This window comes from Gasterosteus aculeatus, chromosome X (assembly GCF_964276395.1).
Source record: "Gasterosteus aculeatus chromosome X, fGasAcu3.hap1.1, whole genome shotgun sequence".
In the NCBI taxonomy this organism is placed as follows: domain Eukaryota; kingdom Metazoa; phylum Chordata; class Actinopteri; order Perciformes; family Gasterosteidae; genus Gasterosteus; species Gasterosteus aculeatus.
Genome location: NC_135698.1, coordinates 4,163,591 through 4,183,734, shown reverse-complemented (window position 1 = coordinate 4,183,734; position 20,144 = coordinate 4,163,591). Strand labels below are relative to the sequence as shown.

The following is a 20,144-nucleotide window of genomic DNA, read 5'->3' as shown; positions in this document are numbered from 1 at the left end:
TTTGACCAGAAAATTAGATCAGAATGCTTTTCTTTTACTTTTCTCTTAACAGAAAATGTCAATTACCCTTTAAAGTGAGAGAAATTAGATAAATAAAATATGTTGAAAATAAGGTCTATAATTTGATTTGACTCCTCAAAAAATAATTTAAACATGCGGTTCTCCCATTTGGAAGGACCCTAAAATCGAAAATGAGATTATCTTTGGATCAGATTAGATTACCCTTTCTCAAGGACCTAAAATTCAAAACACATGATATCTTCCTCATCAGCCTTTCATGAACAAATTAATTTAGCTTGATCAGCCAAATTGAACTTTTTAATGTACATCAACAGTATACGTTTTTTTTATACTGCTACGCCCATTGTAACCATTCGGAAATGTTTTCATGATCAAAGACAGCCCAAAAACTGAACATCTCTCTCACAAATCTTTAGGCCAGTGTGCAAAAACTGAAATGTGTGATGTCATTAAGTATAAAATGTGGAACTTCACCATAAATATCGAATTGTGAAAGATTTCTGCTCACACTGTGAGCACCGAGGGGAATGTTTTGAGTCTGTGGGTAAACATTTACTTTTTTTCCACAACTGAGAACATTACAATAAAATAAAACATATTTTTTTGTAATAAAAAAGGAACAACCATACTGTTGGTAATACAGATAACTCTAAAATACATTGTCTATGGAGACTTTATAATGGATATGTGAGAATAGCTGATTGAACTTTCATCAGAAATGGTTGTAACAATTTTTCCAAAAGAAAATTCACACCTTTTACAGCAACCTGAATAACTGAGCAGTATAGCTTCACAACAGGAATGGGAAGCTGCATCTCTATCCTGGATCTCATCCCAATCTGGTCAAGGGCCATGTACCATCTCACCCCTCATCGCAGTAATCACTAACATCAACAGGCTGAAGTCGCTCCGATCCTCAAAAAACCTGGATTTGACCCAGAAACCTTGAAAAACTTCCGGGCCCATCTCCACTCTTTCCTTTCTGAACCGCTCAGAGCCCCGCACTGAAACAGTCCTCCACAAAGTCACCAATTACTTGCTCCTCTCCTCAGACTGGTCACATGGACATTCTCCTCCACCTCATTGCAGCTCTTTCAACACCTTTCTTGTCACAAATAGACAGTTCATCAGCATGTCGTCTGTCCCAAGGCGTCCCCCAGGGTTCGGTGCTTGGTCCTCTTATGTTTATCCTCTTGCTCCCTCTAGTAAAATATCATACACAGTCTCCAAAATAGTCATTACCACCACTACTCAACTAACTGTGATAAATCAGAGATGATGATCGTGGGTCCAAAATGCATCACGAAACCTTCTAAAAAACATGGCCACGCTCCGCCCATCACCCGCCACGTGCTGCTGAAACTCTGATCCATGCATTGATTCCCTCCAGAATCAACTCGTGCAACAGCATTGTTGGCACATCAACCATATAGTCCTAAATAAACTCCAGTACTTTGAGAACGCTGCTGCTCGTCTGCTCACCCTCTTCTGCTCCTGTGATCAAACCACGCCTCTTCAGAATCAGGCTTCCCGTCCCACAGCGGATCCAACACAAAGTCCATCTCCTCCGCCACATAATCAGACCCCCTCAGAAGGTTTTTACTGTGTAGCTCTTAATAATGATTTTGAATATCCGTAAAGCGTCTGTGAGTATTCTGAAGAGTGCTCTATAAATAAAACTTAGCATTGTTATTGTTATTAGATCCACTTTATAACTACTAGCGAAAACTATAACTGGACAGACTGGGGGATGTTGTCTCATGTTCAGCAATATGAAAAAGAAAACGGGACCATTACAACGTCGCTGGATTCTACCAAAGAAAAGGCTTCCACTTCTCTGGGAGCTCTTCACCATCACATTTGCATGTGGGTGCTTTGCCATAGTTCATAGAAGAGCCTTCTACTGTCTTTAAATGGCAGTTTGTACTGTCACTGATCACGGCCAGTCTGCTTTTGTCTCTACAGAGCAGATTGCCGAGATGCAGAGCACCTGGTCTGAGAACAGCACACTGACATTACTGATGCCACTGACGTCCACACTCCACATCTGGTAATTATTACTTTGTTTAAATGCAAATAAAACACATCTTTCATCAACCATGGTGTCTGCGCCCTATTTTCCATAACCTGTACAGTATCGAAAAATATGTTGCAACCTGGGTCTATTTTACAATTGTAAAGCGCTCCATACTCTCAGCACTCAACACAGAGAGAGAGAGAGAGAGAGAGAGAGAGAGAGACAGGGAGGAAGGGAGAGACTAGTACAAAGCCTTCCCCTTGGTTCCCGTTGCTAACCCTTGCATATTACAGGGTGTTTCCCTCCACCTGAAATGAAAAGGTTGGTGTATCAATGACAGCAAGTAAGACTTTCATTCAAATGAATCACATGACTTGGACATGCTCCATTGAAGACCAACACATTATGTGTAGACTAGAACACTAAAGGGACTACGATGTCCCTCCAAATCAATAAAAACAAACACGAGGGCACTGTTCGAGTTGGTTTGAAATTCACATTGATTTACATTTTATTCACTAAAATGCAGCAGGACATTTTAACTGTGAATGTGAAGAAGACATATTATTATTATTATTATTATTATACACGCGCCGGCCTTTGGTAAATACATATATTTACTGTCCCTCTCTGCTCATGGACACATTGTAGTTCAAAGAAAGAAGACCACGCAGATCCTGCGGTTCTATTTGTTGTCCAGCAGATGGAGAACTCTGATCACCTGTTGAATCCCTTTGAGCTTGACAAGCTGAGACTCAGGCCTCTAGTAGTGTTCCAAATGCACATTGGTAACATGACCAAGTCCCTTCACAAGCGTGAACCCACACAGGGAACCGGTTCACTGAGCGCACGGTAATGACGCCGCTCAACGCGTAACGCAGCGCTTGCCTCTTCACTTTTCTTTTCCAGTTCTCTCTTTGGGAAATGTGTTTATCCACCAAGGACATCCCCGTGCATTGTATTTTTAGGTCGGCCATGCTGCGGAGCCCTCCCTGCAGATTTCCAGCTGAAACCCCCCAACTGATGCTGTGAGAGTGTGTGTGCCAAAAGGGCGCAGTGTTTTTCTGTGTGTGTGTGTGTGTGTGAGTGGGCTGTGAACGTGCTGGCAGCCAACCAGGTGTGTCTATGAGAGTTATATGAAGTCAGTTAGAAATAATCTACAGCCAACACACACACACACACACACACACACACACACACACACAAAGTAGCATCTAACACAGTAGAGCTGTGTGTTTGTCTCAGCATGGCGCAGGCCCAGAGGACTGTGTGTTGAGGTGCGTATATGAAGCATCCACCCCTCTGTTTCCCAGTTAAAGACAGCTGTAGACACATATAACAAATACAATGGTGGGTCTGTGTTTTGAGTGTGTGTTTGTGTGCAATCTGTGTGTGAGCAGACACCTATGAACCGGGGGACACCCCTACGCCTTGAATCAAATATTTGCTGTCAATGTTTAGACCCTCTCCTTCCCTCCTCAACGGGCCTCCGTCTGCTCCTTCCGCTCATTAGGTGGTGGTGTTGTGATCTGATGGCTCTCACCGCGAGGCTCCACAAGTGCAAAACTGGTCTCAATCAGTCGTACAGATGGCTGAAGTGGTAATCCGTGTGAAATGAAATGTTGACAGTGTTATAGGGCGCTATGTAACAGGGAGGAATGATACCGGCGCGGTCGATAACAATAACAGGTGAGGGATCTGAAGACCCCCTTCAGATCCCTCACCAAAGGTAGACGTTGTGTGTGTGTATGTATTCCCATTGTGTAAAGTGGTTCCCACTGTGTATTCATCAACGTATAGAAAAAAAAATGAAATTAGCTGCTCTGACAGAGACCATCCCCATAGAGTAAAACTGCAACATATGTACAAATAACTGACCAGCAGTAATTTATTGGTGCAACTTGTTTTACCTTGTACACACCCTTAAATAATTTTATAGAAAAAGAATAGTCACCAATGCACATATGAGAAGTGACAATGGAAATTGCTTAACTCAATGCTATATTGAATGAAGTTAGGTTGAATGTCACTCTACTGTCTAACCAAATGCTACAAGCATAATGTAACTTTAGCCATCTACTCAACCGTTGAGAATTTTCTTCTGAGTGTTTTAGGGCTTGTGGTGTGGTGGTTGCCTCAATATGTGGATACGTATATCGTATTCCCCCTAAGGGATGTTATTGCTGGAGATGTAGGTACAAATATAGTATGGAAATGTAACAAGTATCACCACATTGCATATTTTAAAGAAAAAAGGAAAGACACAAAGAAGCACACATTAAAATTGGTACTCCCAAGATGGCAATTTGAGGACCTGGACTAAAAGACATACCTTAGAGTACAGGTGTCAAACTCAAGGTCCACGGGCCGAATGACTTTGCTATTGTGAGAATTACAGGAAGGATTCGTTTTGCGCTCCCGGCATGCAGCGCTGTTGTTCCGTTTGGTTACTGCTACTGCTCGTAGCTATGATTTTTAATGGTCTGGCCCACTTGAGATCAAAGTGGGCAGTATCCATATGGCCCCAAACCTGTAATGAGTTTTACGCCCCTGCCTTAGAGATTCAAAACATAAGGGTCAGATGTGAGAGGGTGAACTTTCAGTTCAGTTAGCAAAAGTCTCGCACATGGTGAGGTGACCACATGGTGAGGTGACCGTTTTAATGCCCCCTGATGTGATCTAATCATCTGAGACGAATGAGGCTCTACCATCTGAGAGTGAATGATATTTCTTTTCAAGTAGGGTCGGATGGAGAAGGTGTTTATGAGGGGAATTTGTATAAAAATCAGTCGAACATTACAAAAAAATATTAGTTTTGAAGTAGATTGACAATGCAGGGAAAGTTGTCATTGTGACGGCGTTTTAGACATATACCTATTTCCACATTTCCAAGGTAGTCAACGGCTTTAGGGAGCAGATGATTGTTGCTGTTAGGTCCTAATACAGATGTTTTAAGGTTGCACAGACTTCAAAACTAGAAGGTAGATCTAACAACAGGGTTTCGCTGCACACCACTTGGAAGAATCTAACTGGACCTGGTATAACGGTTTACGAGGGCTTCTTTTGTGGTACTTTGTGTCGCAGCAGGCATTAAACGTTCCTTTTGAGACCAGCCAGACATTTAGTGCTCTGAACAGAATACAAAAAAATGAAATGTATTTATTCTACATGGCAGATCTGTAAATAATATATTAGAAATATATCGGTAGGATATTGTCAACCCCGCCATTTTTGGCCTCAAAATAAAATCTTGCTTGCCAAAACCTTACACTTTGAACCAGGTTTTTTATGGTTTTGGTGGCAACCACTGTCTAAATGATCAGATATTGGTGTGTGTTGTGGGACCGTTCCGAGGAGAAGAGCGTGCATTGCAACAGGAAACACTTAAGATTGTGGCCTTTTTCTGTATTACATTGGGTGCGCTGTTGCCAAGACAACAGCAATTAGAAAAGAATTGGTTACCAAGCAGAGAGTGGTTATGTTTCCGTAGCAACCAAGGTCAGGGAGAAGGCTCTGGGTTTACCTGATTCTTAGGAATAAGACAGAAATGACATATTGGTTATTGGTCTAAGTAACAGGGGCCATCGGGTTCATGTGGTGATATATTATCTGTGTTTGCGTTCAAAGACTCCAGCAGACTTTAACTCCCCGGTGCCCTGCTTCCTTATTGGCTTTTAAACATCTGTGGGGAAATTGAATAGGTGATGATCATTTACTTATGGCTTACATTTAGAGTAAAAAAAAAAAAAAAAAATGTAGACGATATTATCCTCGGCAGCCACCCTGAACCGGTTTGCGCGTAGGGCGGCTGCTGGGTAGAAGCGCGGATTGGCTGAAACATGCAAACGAAGCAAACCCTTGAACATAAGAGGGGGAAGCGCTCGCCGGCGCGTTTCCCGGAGACCACGTGTCGGACGAACGAGGACAACGGAGTCCTCCTTCACGCGCGCATGTCAGCGCCCGCCGCGCGCCTCCTGCGGCGTTAATTAGTTGATTATCGCCGCTTACGCAAACAGGCCGTAATGACAGTGACATAACACGGCCTGCTCAAGCCCGCGTCCGCGAGGTGCCATGTGCTTTGGAAATGTAAAAAAAAAAAACGGGAGTTAAAAAGATGCTGTCGCGTGTTGCGGTCACTGCGCGGAACATCGATCCCCGACTTCTCTGCCTCCCGCCGGTTGTTTCATCTCCTCATCCGTGAACCCCGGTCAGTCTGTCTCCCGGATAATCACAAACACACCCGGCGTAGGTCCACTGTAGTGTGTAACCAAGGCTGGGAGAACATTTAATCCCTCCGCACCTGCTCTCCACACCGCCCTGACCTCCTGCAGCTGCTGCGGTGTGCGCTTTCCCCCCTTTTCATTAAGTGATACTGCCGACCTTGCATTCATGTCAGGAGTGGGGTTTTTTTCACATTTTATTTGCATATCTGTAGATTATCTGCGTGGGTTTTTAATAAACACATTTGAGCTAAACAGATGGTGCACTGTGATATAAGATGGGACGTTATGGGCTGCAGCAGGACAGACTGCAGGGATCAGTATTCAAATGAAACATGATGACATTTCCACTGCATCCTGTCTGCGCTCCGCATGTTGGAGCTTCACGGTAACATCGTTTCAGGCTCATTATGGGGCTCCGGTAAGATATACGGCGGTATGTGATACAGCCGGTTAAAAAAAAAAAAAACATTAGACAAAGTATGATGGGAAAATCAGTCACCTGCACGACAGCACACAATTGACTTCAGGTTAGCAAAGCTTCATCCCGTCCAGTGGGTAATGCTCTCATAAGAGCTTGAAATTAAATTTGACCATATAGTGTGAAACTGCATAGACTAAAATGCTAAAAAAAAAATTAAAAAAAAGAAATCCCCCAAAACATCTTTGTCCTTTTCCAAACCTTCTACTTTCTATAAAGACAAAAAAGAAAATGAGCAAATTACAGACCATTTTATTGGCATAAAATATATACAAGTGGTAATATGTAAAAACCTGTAAAAGCATTATGGTATAAAAAGACCTCTTTCCCCATCCATGTGAGAAAAAAAGATGTTTGTTGGACAGCTGTTCACGGACCTACTGGACAAGCCATTCTGATATGAATGTGCAGCTTTTAAGTGTACGCTAGAAAAAGAAAACACCTTTGGTTTCTTCCAAAAGGTCCAGCTGCCTGCTGCTTCCCACCTCCGTCGCACATCAATCACTCTCTCTACGTCTCCATTTACACTTATTCCAGGCTCTCCTCCCTACAGGTACCCGCTTTGTTCTGAGGAGGAAGCGGGGAGAGAGGTGAAGCGGTGCGGACGAAAGGAAAGAGGCAGAATTGCTACCTTCTCGCGGAGGGGGAGGAGTGACCGCTGTATGAGGGAGGGGGCAAAGCGGCGAGGAACACTGGTTTTGCATCAGCGGGAGAGGACCGCTGATGTACTACAGAGGAGGAGGCGACTCACAGAACCACAGTTTTGTGCCTCCTGATGGAGCACTTGTTTGAATGCACCGTCACCGTTGGCTAATAACAGGAGCCCACCGCTCCTGCAATTTGAGTCCAATTTTGGTTTGAGCTCCTCACGCGCAGACGTGCCTCATGTGGAAGTTGACCACGTACTCGGCGTTGGTGCGCTGCACAGAGATGGCGAAGGGTTCGAATGGGTGGAAGGTGAATGCGACCAGGCGCCGCACGGTGTGATTTACCGGCCGCCCCAGCAGCCCGGCCTGGATCTTGAACTTCAGCAGGCCGGAGTCCCGCGCGTAAAACCTGGTGAGTGACGGGGACGGAGAGAAATTAATGCCATTGAATCCCTCATTTGGCCCAGTCTTTACGGAGACGAGAGAAAGGAAAGTGAGCGGACACGTGGTGATGAAAATATGCCGAGTGTCAGATAAACGGAACAAATCAAACGCTCTGAGATAAGAAGCTTCCAGCAAAACAGACATGTTAGATTACCTCATAAACGTGCATGTGCTGTAATCAATCTGTTATATCGAAGAAAAAAACAGATGCCTGGCAAACAAGCGTAAAACAAAAATCATGATCAAAAAAAGAAAACAAGGAGAATATGAAATCCATTCATTTATGAATGGAAGAGTCCAGTTTGCAGATGGGATGCTGAGCTCTGGTCAGGATGAGAGTCATAATGCTCCCACTACTAGTCGCTGCTCATTCGGTCTTTGATAAGAACTACAAGTTGTTTCACATTGTCATTTCTTAGTCCCGCCTCCGGTGGACCAGTAGATAAGTAGCGTGAGCTCTAGATGCGTCTCCAAAAGAGAACTTCCTTGTTCTCTTGGCTACTTTTAGGGAAAATCGCATCACCCTAATAAGATATTCCTTTATTAATCCCACTATTGGGAAGTTCACAGGATCGTGTGACAGCGCGGAGGATAGTGTGGACCTTGATGCATTCAAAAATGTTGCTGGCCAACTCGGACATTCAGCCCCATCTATCGGCCCTAAATGTGGCCAAAGCAACACAGCGGCCGCATGAGCACACACTGAGGAATGTGTTACTTCAACGGTAAGGCTTCGGCTGTTGCCATGGTGATCAACAGCCAATTAAGTACTCAAATGCATCTGCTGTTTAACAAAAGAAAAAAAAAATGTATACATGGAAGCACCCAAAAAGAGCCTCTGATATAAGGGATCGGGATGTCACCAGGGGCGGAAGGTATCAAAGTATCCTTTCTGCCGTACCGGTTTTCAGCTGATCAGTTGCATAGTTCAGAATTTCTGACGGTCGCATTTATGAGTGCGCATTTACATCGACACGCGTCAGTAACGGTTTGTATTTGAAAGGTGATTTTTACAGTTCAACGCAATGACATGTTCAACTGAGATCTAAAACATTTTTTTGATGGGACAATAAACAGTATTTTAAGGAGGTTTTTTTTTTTTATTAGCCATTTAACTCTTAACACCATATGAAACATATTAAAAAGAGAAACACAGATATTTTTTTTTCTCCATCTAAGCAACTATTCAAATAAACTACTAAAATAATTGATCTCATAATTTTGGATTACTTGTTTCCTGCAAATAAACTATAGATGACAACCACAACAGATAAGATAACAATAGATCATTTTGGAGGTTTAACTTTGAGACGAGGGAAATTATGCCATGCAATTGCTGTACCGCCGCTTTATATTTTTAGATGCGTCTGGATTTACATATACGGAAAGAATAAAGAATGTAATCATTTATGCTTCAATTATATCCAGCAAAGACCTACATTACACACTACTCGTCATGCACTGTGCAGAGGCGGTACCTGATGGGGTGATCTCCGCAGGTCTTGGGCCTCTCCATCACAGACACCCACTTGTCATCATAACTGAAGAGGGAGAGGTCGAGGTAAGGACTGCTGCTGTAGGACTGGGCGCTGATGGGCAGCTGACCCAGCAGCCGCCGTACCGCCTCGGTGTGCCCGCCGTATTTGGCGTTGACTATGGTGTCCTTGAATCTGAGGAGCAGCGGGACGGGGGGGAAGGGGGGAGGGAGTTTCAGCACAACAACATAAAAGAGCAACAGAGATTCCCCAGTGAATGGGCTCCCTCTCTCGCTCTCTACCCACTGTGTCCACCAAAGTGCTTTGATGATCCCAAAGTGGGACTCCTCCTGGTTTGGATCCTCGGAGAGGGGGGGGGGGACGCTTTGGTGGGGACCTTCGTGTCTAATCCAAGCACTTTGTTTCAAACACTCGTAGCTAAATTATAGTCCTGCGTGTTGCCACAGACAACCAACACGGTCTGTGGTTTTACCCTCCATTCGTAGTTTTAGTTTACTTTCCTCTCATCTTGTGCCACATATTTGCAGACCTACCTATTCGGCTCTATATGGCGTTAGTAGCCATATAATATTCTGTGAACCAGGCTTTTGCGAGCCAGTTGTAAATGGAACAAACCGGGTTTGCTGAACGTATTCGCCAGCTTTCAATCTCTCCTCTTCCTCTTCCCGACATCAGCTTTCGAGATTCTAAAATCCAATTCTAATCCTTTTGCCTCGCTCAAACCACCCTTCATCTTCTCCTGCCTCACAGCCCTCCCCCTTTTGTCTGGTCCTCCCTCTTCACCTTCCAGAGGATTTTGTCACTTACACTGGCGAGTCGAAGCGCCAAATTTAATCACGGCTCCTCCAGCCATGCGCTCTCTTAACGTCTTCTATATCTAGAAGTCCCTAAACCTTGCCCCTCCTCCAGGCATCACAGCTGATCCGCTTCCCTTCCTTATCGCCTCCTTCAAATCCTCCCTGACATTTGGCTTCACACCATCAGGTTCCTCCACCCCCCTTCTTTCATTCAGAAAGGAACCCCAGAACCTGCAGTTTTACTATAATTATGTTCAAACTGAAATACATTCAATCTTTTTTCAAATAAATCTATTTGGCATTTCAATTCAATAGTCTACCATCCGTCCGTACACATGACATATCATTTAATACCTTCTCTGGACCTGGCGGGCGTAGTTGTTGGAGGAGGCGGAGCAGGGGAACTGGACGGCCTGGCTGTGCAGCGTGGCGTTTCGGAACAGGTCGCAGAAATTCTCGAAAAGCTCCAGCAGCTGGTCGGAGGTGTTCTCAAAGACGGCCAGCACCTCAGTGGACACCATGTTGTACACGACGAAGAAGGACGGCTGTGGGAGAGGTGGGACAATCCACACACCGCCAGGAACGGAGACATGTGTTACTATCGTGTTACAAATGATGTGCCTTCCTAATGACTGAGACTATTGGATTTGTTCACCATTAGTGAGAAAGAAATAGCTGTTCTGCAGGGAACTCAGAGAGCAGACATTTCCTGTATGTAAAAACATACATTGATTAGATCTGTGTTACTATGAATGAGTAACAGGACTGAAGAGAATCTGTGAAACAAACGTCTCCTTGGAGACCTGAAAGAGGAATCCCTGCAATGCAGCACAAACAACAAAAGACACGCGAGGAGCCGAGGACGGAGACGAGGAGAACACTGGGAGGAATTCATATATGTGCGTGTGTGTGTGTGTGTTTTACCTGAGAGGGGTCGGTGACTCTCAGTGTGACCACGTCTTCGCTGGTGTATTTAATGAAAAGGTGATGCTCATCCAACAGCTGCATCTTCCACATCCTCAGCCTCCTCAGCTGGTCAAAAAACTGGAAAAATCTAAAAAACAACAAAAACAAGAGCAGGGAGAAATAAACAGATCAGCAAATGAGCAACTGTAACTAAATACACGCACACATTCACAACAGGCCGTGGAGTAAATAAGATGAGGTGTGACGTGGTCTATTTTGGAGAGAGCTGTCAGTCTCCTTTTACTGCTCTCAGATTCCCCTTTTCATTAATTTCATCCAACTCAGACATCAGCCAACTGCCCCAACAACAACAACCCAATGACTGTTGGTGTGGTTTCCTTGCAATAAAATTGTGTTTCAATTGTTAGTACACATATTTTTTAAATGAACGATTGGACTAAAATGACTTTTCACGGCTCTTGAGATACAATAGAAATAACAGGACTGTGCATCAAAGGACTTTTAGTTTAGTTTAGTTCCTTCATTCTGTTAAAAAAATCTGACAAACCAAATGCTAAATGATTCTTAATTCTTTACCCCTTGTTCAAGTAAATAATCAATAAATAAATCATTTAATCCACATACTTCTGCAATGCTGAAGCTCTCCTTCAGAATTACACTGACTGCTCATTGCGGCTCAGACGCATTTAAGGTCAGACACCAGAAACCAGGACATCTGAATAACAACGCCAACGCGTGGCTAATGGAGAATACCATCAAAGAGACTACAGGAAACAGACTAACGGCGTCTACCTCCTCTTAGCGGTGGCGCTGCCGTCCTGCTCGGCCCTCCTCCACAGGTAGACCAGCAGCCTGTGCTTGAGGGAGTTGATGGTTTTGTCGGTGTAAAGGCGGGGGAAGCCCGGCTGACTCTCGGTCTGGGCCTCAGTGTAGACTGCAGAGAGGGTCAGGAGGTCGTCCTCATAACAGAACCGTCCTATAGTCCTGACATCGAGAAACGTTCCCTCTGGAGTCACCTGGGATGAGGAGAGAGAAATGAGTGAGGAGCAAAGTGTCAGATTACTGAACTTATTTAACTATTATGTATCTGCACGTTAAAGTTAAAGTTTTTTCTTTCAGCCATTCTATTGTCAAGCTTTCATATTAGATGGTGTAAACTAACACGGGTGTCCTTGAAGTTTGCACTGTGCAGCTGTGCCATTAAGGAATCGGCATCGAGGAGCGAAAGGAAACTTAAATGCCCGTCGACAACAAACATTAATGTCTCAGAAAGTGTTGTGCCTTTTAAAGATGTCAAAACACCTCCTTTAAAATCCCTTGCTGACATGTCATCCGAAGGGCAACATGAGATTTACGCTTTAAAAAAGGGCAAACGCGCTCACCTGAAAGACGTGTATGGTCTGCTGCTGGACCGACAGCACAGCCAGGATGTTCCTGTACAGGTAGAGGCCCTGGTTGTGGGACAGGATGATCTTGTCACACTTGAAGGACCTGGTGTCACACAGCCTGCCAGTGTGCAGGTCGATGATGTGGAGGGAGTAGTCTTCCAGAGGGGACCGAGGGTTCGGAGTCACAGATTCGTTGTTGCGATACACCTGTTGGGGGGATGGAGGGCGGAGGAAAGCCGTGGTCGGAACCGAACTACAGGAGTCCATTTGTACATATTTTTGAATTTCCTTATACTTCTGCGGTGTTCTTGCCTCAAAGAAGTAAGGCGGCGGCTCCTCTGGGACGTACACGGCCGACCCGACAATCACGTAGCGGCAGTCGTCCGTGAAGAGGCTGCACTCCCGGTTGAGGTGTTCTCCGTTCGAGGCCACGTTAGTGACGTGGAGCAACGAGAAGAAGCGCTCAAACAGGCGGCCTCGGATGTTGAGGGAACGCTGGTCATTGGCCGTCAGAAGAGTCTCCCCCTCCTGGCCTCTCAGCAGGTCTTGAGCCGCTTGGCAGCCTTGATATTCGTATATCTGGAGGAGGAACGTTGGGATCGGAAAGTATTTCTCTCATATCTTTGTCTCTGGTACTTCTGACAGTTTGATGGAACGAGTCTGTTCTAGTTGCTTTTGACGGTTGGAAGATAAAATAAATAAATAATATTTAGAGCCTAACGGCAATGTAGAGTGGGAAAAGCGAGCGGAGATGAGGGGATCTTACCTCCAGAGAAGTCTGGTCAGAGGAGAAGGCAATGAAACAGCGGCCATCGGGCGAGAACTTTCTGAGGAAGCAGGGGGGCTTCTCCACGTTGACCACAGTGAAGTTTGGGAAAAGGTTCTGGTGGAAGCACCGTACTCTGTACCAGTGAGCTCCGGGTCGGCCCGAACAGATCCGGCGCCTCTCGAGGCGATGAACTACGTTTTGATTTTGTATCCGCCTGGGCTTCAGGGTCGGCGTGTCTTCGTCCATCGCTGTGATCGGAGAACAATCTCAAACGCCTGCTCAGAAGGCGGTGAAACCGGCGGCCAGAACGGGGACAAACTACACCATAGTGCAGGCCTTTTACCCCGGTTTTCTATCGAAACTGAGAGGGGAGACAGGGGAGTCAAATTGCTCAGTTTTCAAGTTAAACAGGTTAGAGCGTACAGAGAAATGAGAATCTGAACAATCAATCTTACAACCAAATACTGGGTTGGAAATGTGCTTTTTAAGCACTGTCGATGGTGGTTTCCGAAATCTTGCGGGAACTCAATCGATGACCACTGTTTGTTTGTTTTTTGGCAGGTGAGCGAAGCAAAAACCTGCAGCCACTCGCGTAATTGACCGGTTTTTAATTCCCTTCCAACTCGATCACGCCTTTCCCATAATGCAACGCGACAGATTAAATGGCCCCGGGGTGAAGAGCTGGGCTTTCTGTCAGACATGTGTTTGAACTACGAGGGCCTTTCTCCGTTAACAAAAGCTCCCCCACAGCTGCTGACGACATGGAAGTAATTAAGTTCTGCACGTGACGAGGGAAGCGACGCGCGGATATAAATATATAACCGTTAGTAGTTGTGTTATAGTCGCACCGCTGTCTTCGGCTGCAGATAGAACTTCCAACGACGCGACACTGGCTCAACAAACGAAGAGCCGCTACGGGTGATTTTTACATTTGACACTTACTCGTTGTTAAAAATCCGACAGGAAGCTCTCTGCGTCCAAATCGAGCCGGGCTGCGTTAGCACGCGGCAGTTCAGTTTAGCAAAGGCCAGCGATGCTAGCTTCTGCCTCGCGTCAGTGGTACATGCCCGGCTTTATTTGTGTCGCACGGAGCAAGAGTGACCGTGAGCGTGACGTTTATCCAAACTTCCGACTACGTGGAGCACTTATGCGTGTGTCTGAAGAGCCGCTGTGTTTGTTGTGAGTGAGCCGGGAGGTGAGCGCAGAAGAAGAATCGGTCGGCGGTGCTGCAGTAGAGACGAGCGCCCCCACATCCTCCTCAGGGGGGAAATGGTATCGCACCCTCTGTCATTGAAATATAAACAAAAACTGTGAAAAAATAACAGACAGTAATACTGTGCAATGTTATGATCGAGCTGAAGTATCTTGGCATCAAGATACACAATAATTAGTGTGTACAACCCAACACTTATGTTAGATGGGGTGGATGAAACATTAATTGTTGGTGGGAGATGACGGAAACCACCTAACTTTTGTTTTCATTCAGCAATTATGAAGTCTTCTACCATATAGGGTTGTAACCCAAGCCAATACTAATGAGCTATTAATATATTTCTGAGCATTCCAGTGTTACATTTCATACTGGGTTACAATTACAGGGGTACAATTTTAAGTAAGTAACCGCACTGAATTGCAATATGAGGTCAAACCTTGTAGTTTGACTACACATGTGTCAGACATACACCTGCTGATTTAGCCAACCAAAGTGCCAATTTACTGATCAGTCGGTGGGTGTGCAAGTGAGGAGTGTTCTGGCAAACTTTGAACATGGTTATAATTGCTTTGACTGAAGTGGCAGAGGAAAACCAACGGCTCTTTGGCCACTCTACACCAGCGGTTCCCAAACTCAAGAATGCCGCGGCCCAATTTGAAATCTGAAAATCTTTTGCGGCCCACCCAAACCTTTAATCACAACTCTGATCAAAACATAAACTAGGAATGATTAAATGACGCGGGCGCATCGGATTATAAGGCGCATAAGATACTGCAGTCAAACGTTTGACGTCGGGTGGGGAGGGTGGGGAGGGTGGGGGGTTGGAGACGGTGCTTTCAGGGCTCGATCGATGCTGCGAGGTACGTCCGCCACCCCGCCTTGAGCGCCGTGTACAACCAGTATGGATCAACCGATTAACCAATTGATCCATATATATAAGGCGCTCCGGATTATAAGGCACACTGTCATTTTTTGAGAAAATTAAAGGCTTTTAAGTGCACCTTGGAGTGCGGAAAATAGGTATATTTACTTTAATACTACAAGAGGGCGCCAAACCGTTTCGAGCGAGAGCCTTATTGTTTTAATAATCTGTTCGTTTAAATTGTTTGTTCCTCATCAATTAATGTTTCACATAACTAATGTGCCGCATCATAAATATTTTGATATTAATTTTAAACTTTTCAAAATTGAAAATTCAAAACATTTTCTTTATTTATTGTAAATGACCCCCCGCGGCCCACCTGCAGTACCTTCGCGGCCCACACTTTGGGAATCGCTGACCTACACTGTATATGACTGCCTTGTTTGTTTAGCCTACTTCATGTAATTTATTTGTTTATCGCAGCGGGTAGCATAAGCGAAACGCCAGTGACCTGCGTCTTGCCTCCTCATAATGACGGATAATTAAATTATGATTATCCTCTTTCTTCTCAAGCATGTTCTTACGGAAAGAGAGCAGAAAAAAAGAGAAAAACGTTCACAGCGCGTTGGTCCTGGAAGACTGCTAATGGTTCTTTGTGCAATTATCCCTGACCAAAGAGTCTCGTTTTGAATGTTGTAATTTTCCATAAAAGCACATGTGGGCATAGAAGGCCAGCCAGTTTGAAAAGAAAAATGAAGGAATCAATGGAGGGAAAGATGTGAAATTATCCACTTTAACATCTAATGGCATTTTCCTTTTCAACTATACCTGATTAAGCCAGAGCTTCAAGAAGTGTGTGAGTGAGTGTGTGCAAGTGTCTGAGCGGTGTGTTTGTGTGCTTAAAGAATTGTGTGCTTGTGTGTGTGTGTGTGTGTGTGTGTGTGTGTGTGTGCATGCAGGTGTGTTTGTGTGCCACAACCACAACCCGCACAGGCGTATTTCAAAATAGAAACCATGCACCATCTTCTCGTCGCTGCTCTGCTATTTTCAAAGAAATCGCTACACAAGCTTTCACCATTAGGCCGTGAAGTAGAGCCAGGATTTTTTTTTTTTTACTTTGACACAGTGCTTATTAAATATATTTACTATAGCCCGTAGTGGACAGTCTCTATTCTTCCTGCTCCCCACGTCTTTTTCTTCAGTTGAAACAAGACCAACTGTCTCGCTCTTAATTGTGTGCTTTTGGCACCACGGCCCTAAAAGAAAATGGAGTTCCTTAAAAAGTTCAAATTGGCCCCCTTTTAGCAGTCAGGGGGTGGGAATGAATTCAAGCAGTGGCTTCTTGTGACAGCAGGTATAATGTGCAGCGCTTCAAGCGTGTATGAAAAAAGGCAGAGAGGAAAAGTAGGGCTCTTTAACGCCTTGTTTTGGAACAGTAAATAATGGAGCAATTGCTGTTATTATCAACATCCTTTGAACAAATTGCATTTGCAGTAAAGGACATCTGGATGGAAAATATAGAGCAAATTTACTGACTTGATCAAACATCTGGAAAAAAGGCATTTAGAAAAGGTTACTCAAAGCATGTGAAGAAAATAGAAATACATAGTTTTACCATTTTTTTTTTGTACTCAGACAGTTGCGTTTGGCATTTAACAAAAGCTTTTAACTTTTCGATCCAGCCTAATTTCAGAGCACAATAGGACATTTTCACACTGTACCTTTACAATCCTCTTCAGCTGAACTTTCCGTGTCTTTTGAGAAAGTGAACGACTTAGGCATTTTTTTTTTTCTTTCTGAGAAATTACAGTGTTCACAAATGCATTATGGCACAGTCTTCTCAGCTGCCACGGGAACATCCGTACCACCGGCCCGTGGGTGAGGTGGACGTGGAGAGAGACGAGGGAGAGGAGGATGCAGCTGAAAGCTACATTTATCTCTGCCTCTCGCATGCATGGGCTGATGTACAGGCCCCGTGTGACGCCAGCACCTCTCAATGCAGCAGGTACTTCTCCCAAAAACAGAAATGATTTACTTTCAGTTAAAGTTGCAACAAAGAAATCCTCAATTTCAATCTTGCATTTAAAATATCCCAATGAAAGTGATTAAATGTGTTAAAGTGCAATAACTAAATCGAGTCGCTTTCAAAATGTGACAGTAATCTGGGAGAAAATATTTTGCTCTTTAGAATGGAATGTAATTTTGTAGGAGACTGTGATTTCCTTATTATATGTCATGTATCATCATTTTTGCTTCATTCTGTTTAAGCCGTTACAATGCAACATATTTAATCATATCTTGAATCTTACTCAATCTGCTGTACTCAAACCCGAAGTACATAGAAACATATTAGTTCTTAATGTATTGTTTTCTTTGTTATTTTTGTATTATCTTGTTCGTCCCTGTGTTGCAAGGCGTGGATCTGAATACAGTTGTATCTTCGAACCAACATGCTCAAAGAAAAGAGTAACTTGAGCCGTCAAATGAAAGCAGAAGAGCGAATAGAGTTAAAAGCACAATTTGTCCTTTTGCGCCGTGGAGGAGCAGCATCAAAGTGATATACTAAAAGTAAAGTACCATAACCTTGAGTGGTGGTCCACCCTTCACATGTTTTAAGATTCCTCCCATGGCACATACATATTATGATTTGGACCCAGGCCTTTCCAAAATAAGGAACAGGGATTGAGTTGAATCAAAATCATACTTTGCATGTGTCAGACAAAATGAACTGGAAGGACAGCTCTTCAATAGTGCATGATTGCAAAATAAAAGGCTGTGGCTGTAAAGAAATCATTGTTTGTACTTCAATAAGGCACTTTCCTAGCTGTAACTGTCAGTGAATCAATAAGAAATCTACACGTGAATCAACCAGTTAAGAAAATAAACCACTAAATGAGTACTTAGGACCAAATTTGTTTTTTGCCTGTGGTGTTTCCTCTTAGAAAATGCAGTCAATGGTCATGAAATGAACAACATCTACACAGAACATGAAGAATGCAGGAGCGAGAACTGAGACTCTTAAAGTGCAGAGAAAGGGATGAATAAGACACACTGATATACATCACAGTACACGCTGACACATAATACGTCTCATAATTCGCCCGTGGCCTCTCGGCCAAAGGTGCACGCGTGTTTATGATCAAAAAGATTTTCATGCACACGATGAGAGACACATTAACGGACATCCAACCGTGAATCTGAGCCAACGCCGTTTTAAATGTGTCTCCTGCCAGATCTCCGACGGCACATTCACCCTCAGACCGCGTGTGGGAGCGGTGAGGTACAGGCCAAGTGTGACGAGAGACAACTGCCGCTATTTGAATATTTCATGGAAATGTGTTCTTCCTTTTTGTTCTTTTCAGTGAGCCCTCCCACATACATCATTCCTCGTTTAGGGTTGCTTATTAATGGCACAAAGGTTAAGTATATACACGAACACACAACCACGGACAAATTGAATCACTTTGTGAAATTGTTGAGTGGAACAAATTCCACATATCAATTCCAAAGATTCATTTTGTTGGTGAAGTTTGATCGACGTCCACATCTTCTTTTTAGGATTTCTGAAGAGCAGTTTAGAAATGAGGATTCAATTAGTCAGCGAGATGACACACATTCACACAGACACACACATGACACACAACAGCAGAACACTTCCGATTTTTAAGCAAAAAACACATCAAACTTTACAATAATTCATAAAAACCATCAATTGAATTTAATACACCTTTTAACATTTCTCCTTTTTCAGAGAGAAGGATTTGTCCAAAACTAATGTAGTGTGCACGTGCAGTGTGTTTCAAATTTAGTATACTTGAGCTGAGGTTTTGCGCTCTCAACTCTCAATGACTCGTATACATTTTAATCAACATCCCAGTTTTAGTTTGTTTTGTTTACCCTGAAAATAACTCCTCAGCCTCAGGAAGCCGTTCTCTGGTTCTTGTGTGTAATTGGTTTCAAGGGAACCCTGCAAAATGTTCCGCATTTTCAATTTCAATTTTCTTCAAGTGAGGCATAATTTTACCCAGAAGCTACCAGGGGAAAGGAAGAATGGCGAAAAGGCAACAGCCAGTACGTGTGTGTGTGTGTGTGTCTAAGGGGGTTGTTTCTTATTTAACGCAAACAATTGAAATTATCCATTATTTTTCCCTTGCTGCGAATGGACGAAAATTACCATCTCGCATTTACAGTTATAATTCAATATTTTTCTCAAATAGTATCGGACATTAGGGCGGTATCGATCGGGAGCCAGAACCGGACCATTCTTTCCAAACGGGTCAGTGTCCTCCTCACTCGGGTTGCCAGTGCGAGGCGAGAAGTCAGGGACACAAATTATTTTGCCATTTCGCCCCAAAAGAAAAGAAGAAACCACGCTGAAGGGAAGAGCTTAAAGAGAGGTCACCTAAACTTGCCCCGCTACCTTCCAACGTTCCCGATTCATTGGCAGGAGAATGGCCGTGGTGGGGGGCTGAGCGGCTCTACACATTACAGCCGAGTCTCCGCAGCCGGAGCCAAGCAAGCCTGTAATTTCTGCCATTTGAGAGTGTGAGCTGAAAAGCAGAGTGATGGCCACTTTTCAGTTATTATTCCTTCGGCAGAGTGCTGGCTGAAGGAAACAACCGTGCTTTAAGAACATGTCCATCAGCCTCTGGCAGTATTTGGAGATGGTATTTGTAAGAGTAACTCTGTCATGTTGTGTGGGTAACTTTGAAAAGCCATTGGGTCCCACGCGCTGCAGTATATAACATCTCAGGCCGCGTCTGTCCGCCTCGCCCTCCCGCCTAATGCGGCCGTAGCCGGCCGTAGCCGGTCGTAGTCGGTCGTAGCCGGTCGTAGCCGGTAATAACCGGTAGTAGCCGTAG

At 44.2% G+C, this 20,144-nt stretch overlaps 1 protein-coding gene across 2 annotated transcripts; it reads right to left on the bottom strand.

The window, feature by feature from the left end:
• Positions 1-6,975: 6,975 nt before the first annotated feature.
• On the bottom strand, positions 6,976-14,420 carry det1 (DET1 partner of COP1 E3 ubiquitin ligase). Of its 2 annotated transcripts, XM_040163589.2 has the most exons (9): positions 14,150-14,420; positions 13,205-13,568; positions 12,751-13,017; positions 12,433-12,645; positions 11,843-12,066; positions 11,048-11,177; positions 10,478-10,668; positions 9,309-9,500; positions 6,976-7,795 (listed from the first exon to the last, which is right to left on the bottom strand). In XM_040163589.2, the coding sequence occupies exons 2-9, from the start codon at positions 13,451-13,453 to the stop codon at positions 7,606-7,608; spliced, it is 1,656 nt and encodes a 551-aa protein (XP_040019523.1). In that variant the 5' UTR covers positions 13,454-13,568; positions 14,150-14,420; the 3' UTR covers positions 6,976-7,605. The 2 variants fall into 2 exon arrangements, with proteins under 2 accessions (XP_040019523.1, XP_077938579.1); XM_078082453.1 differs by having other exon boundaries at positions 12,433-13,017.
• Between the last annotated feature and the right edge of the window lie 5,724 nt (positions 14,421-20,144).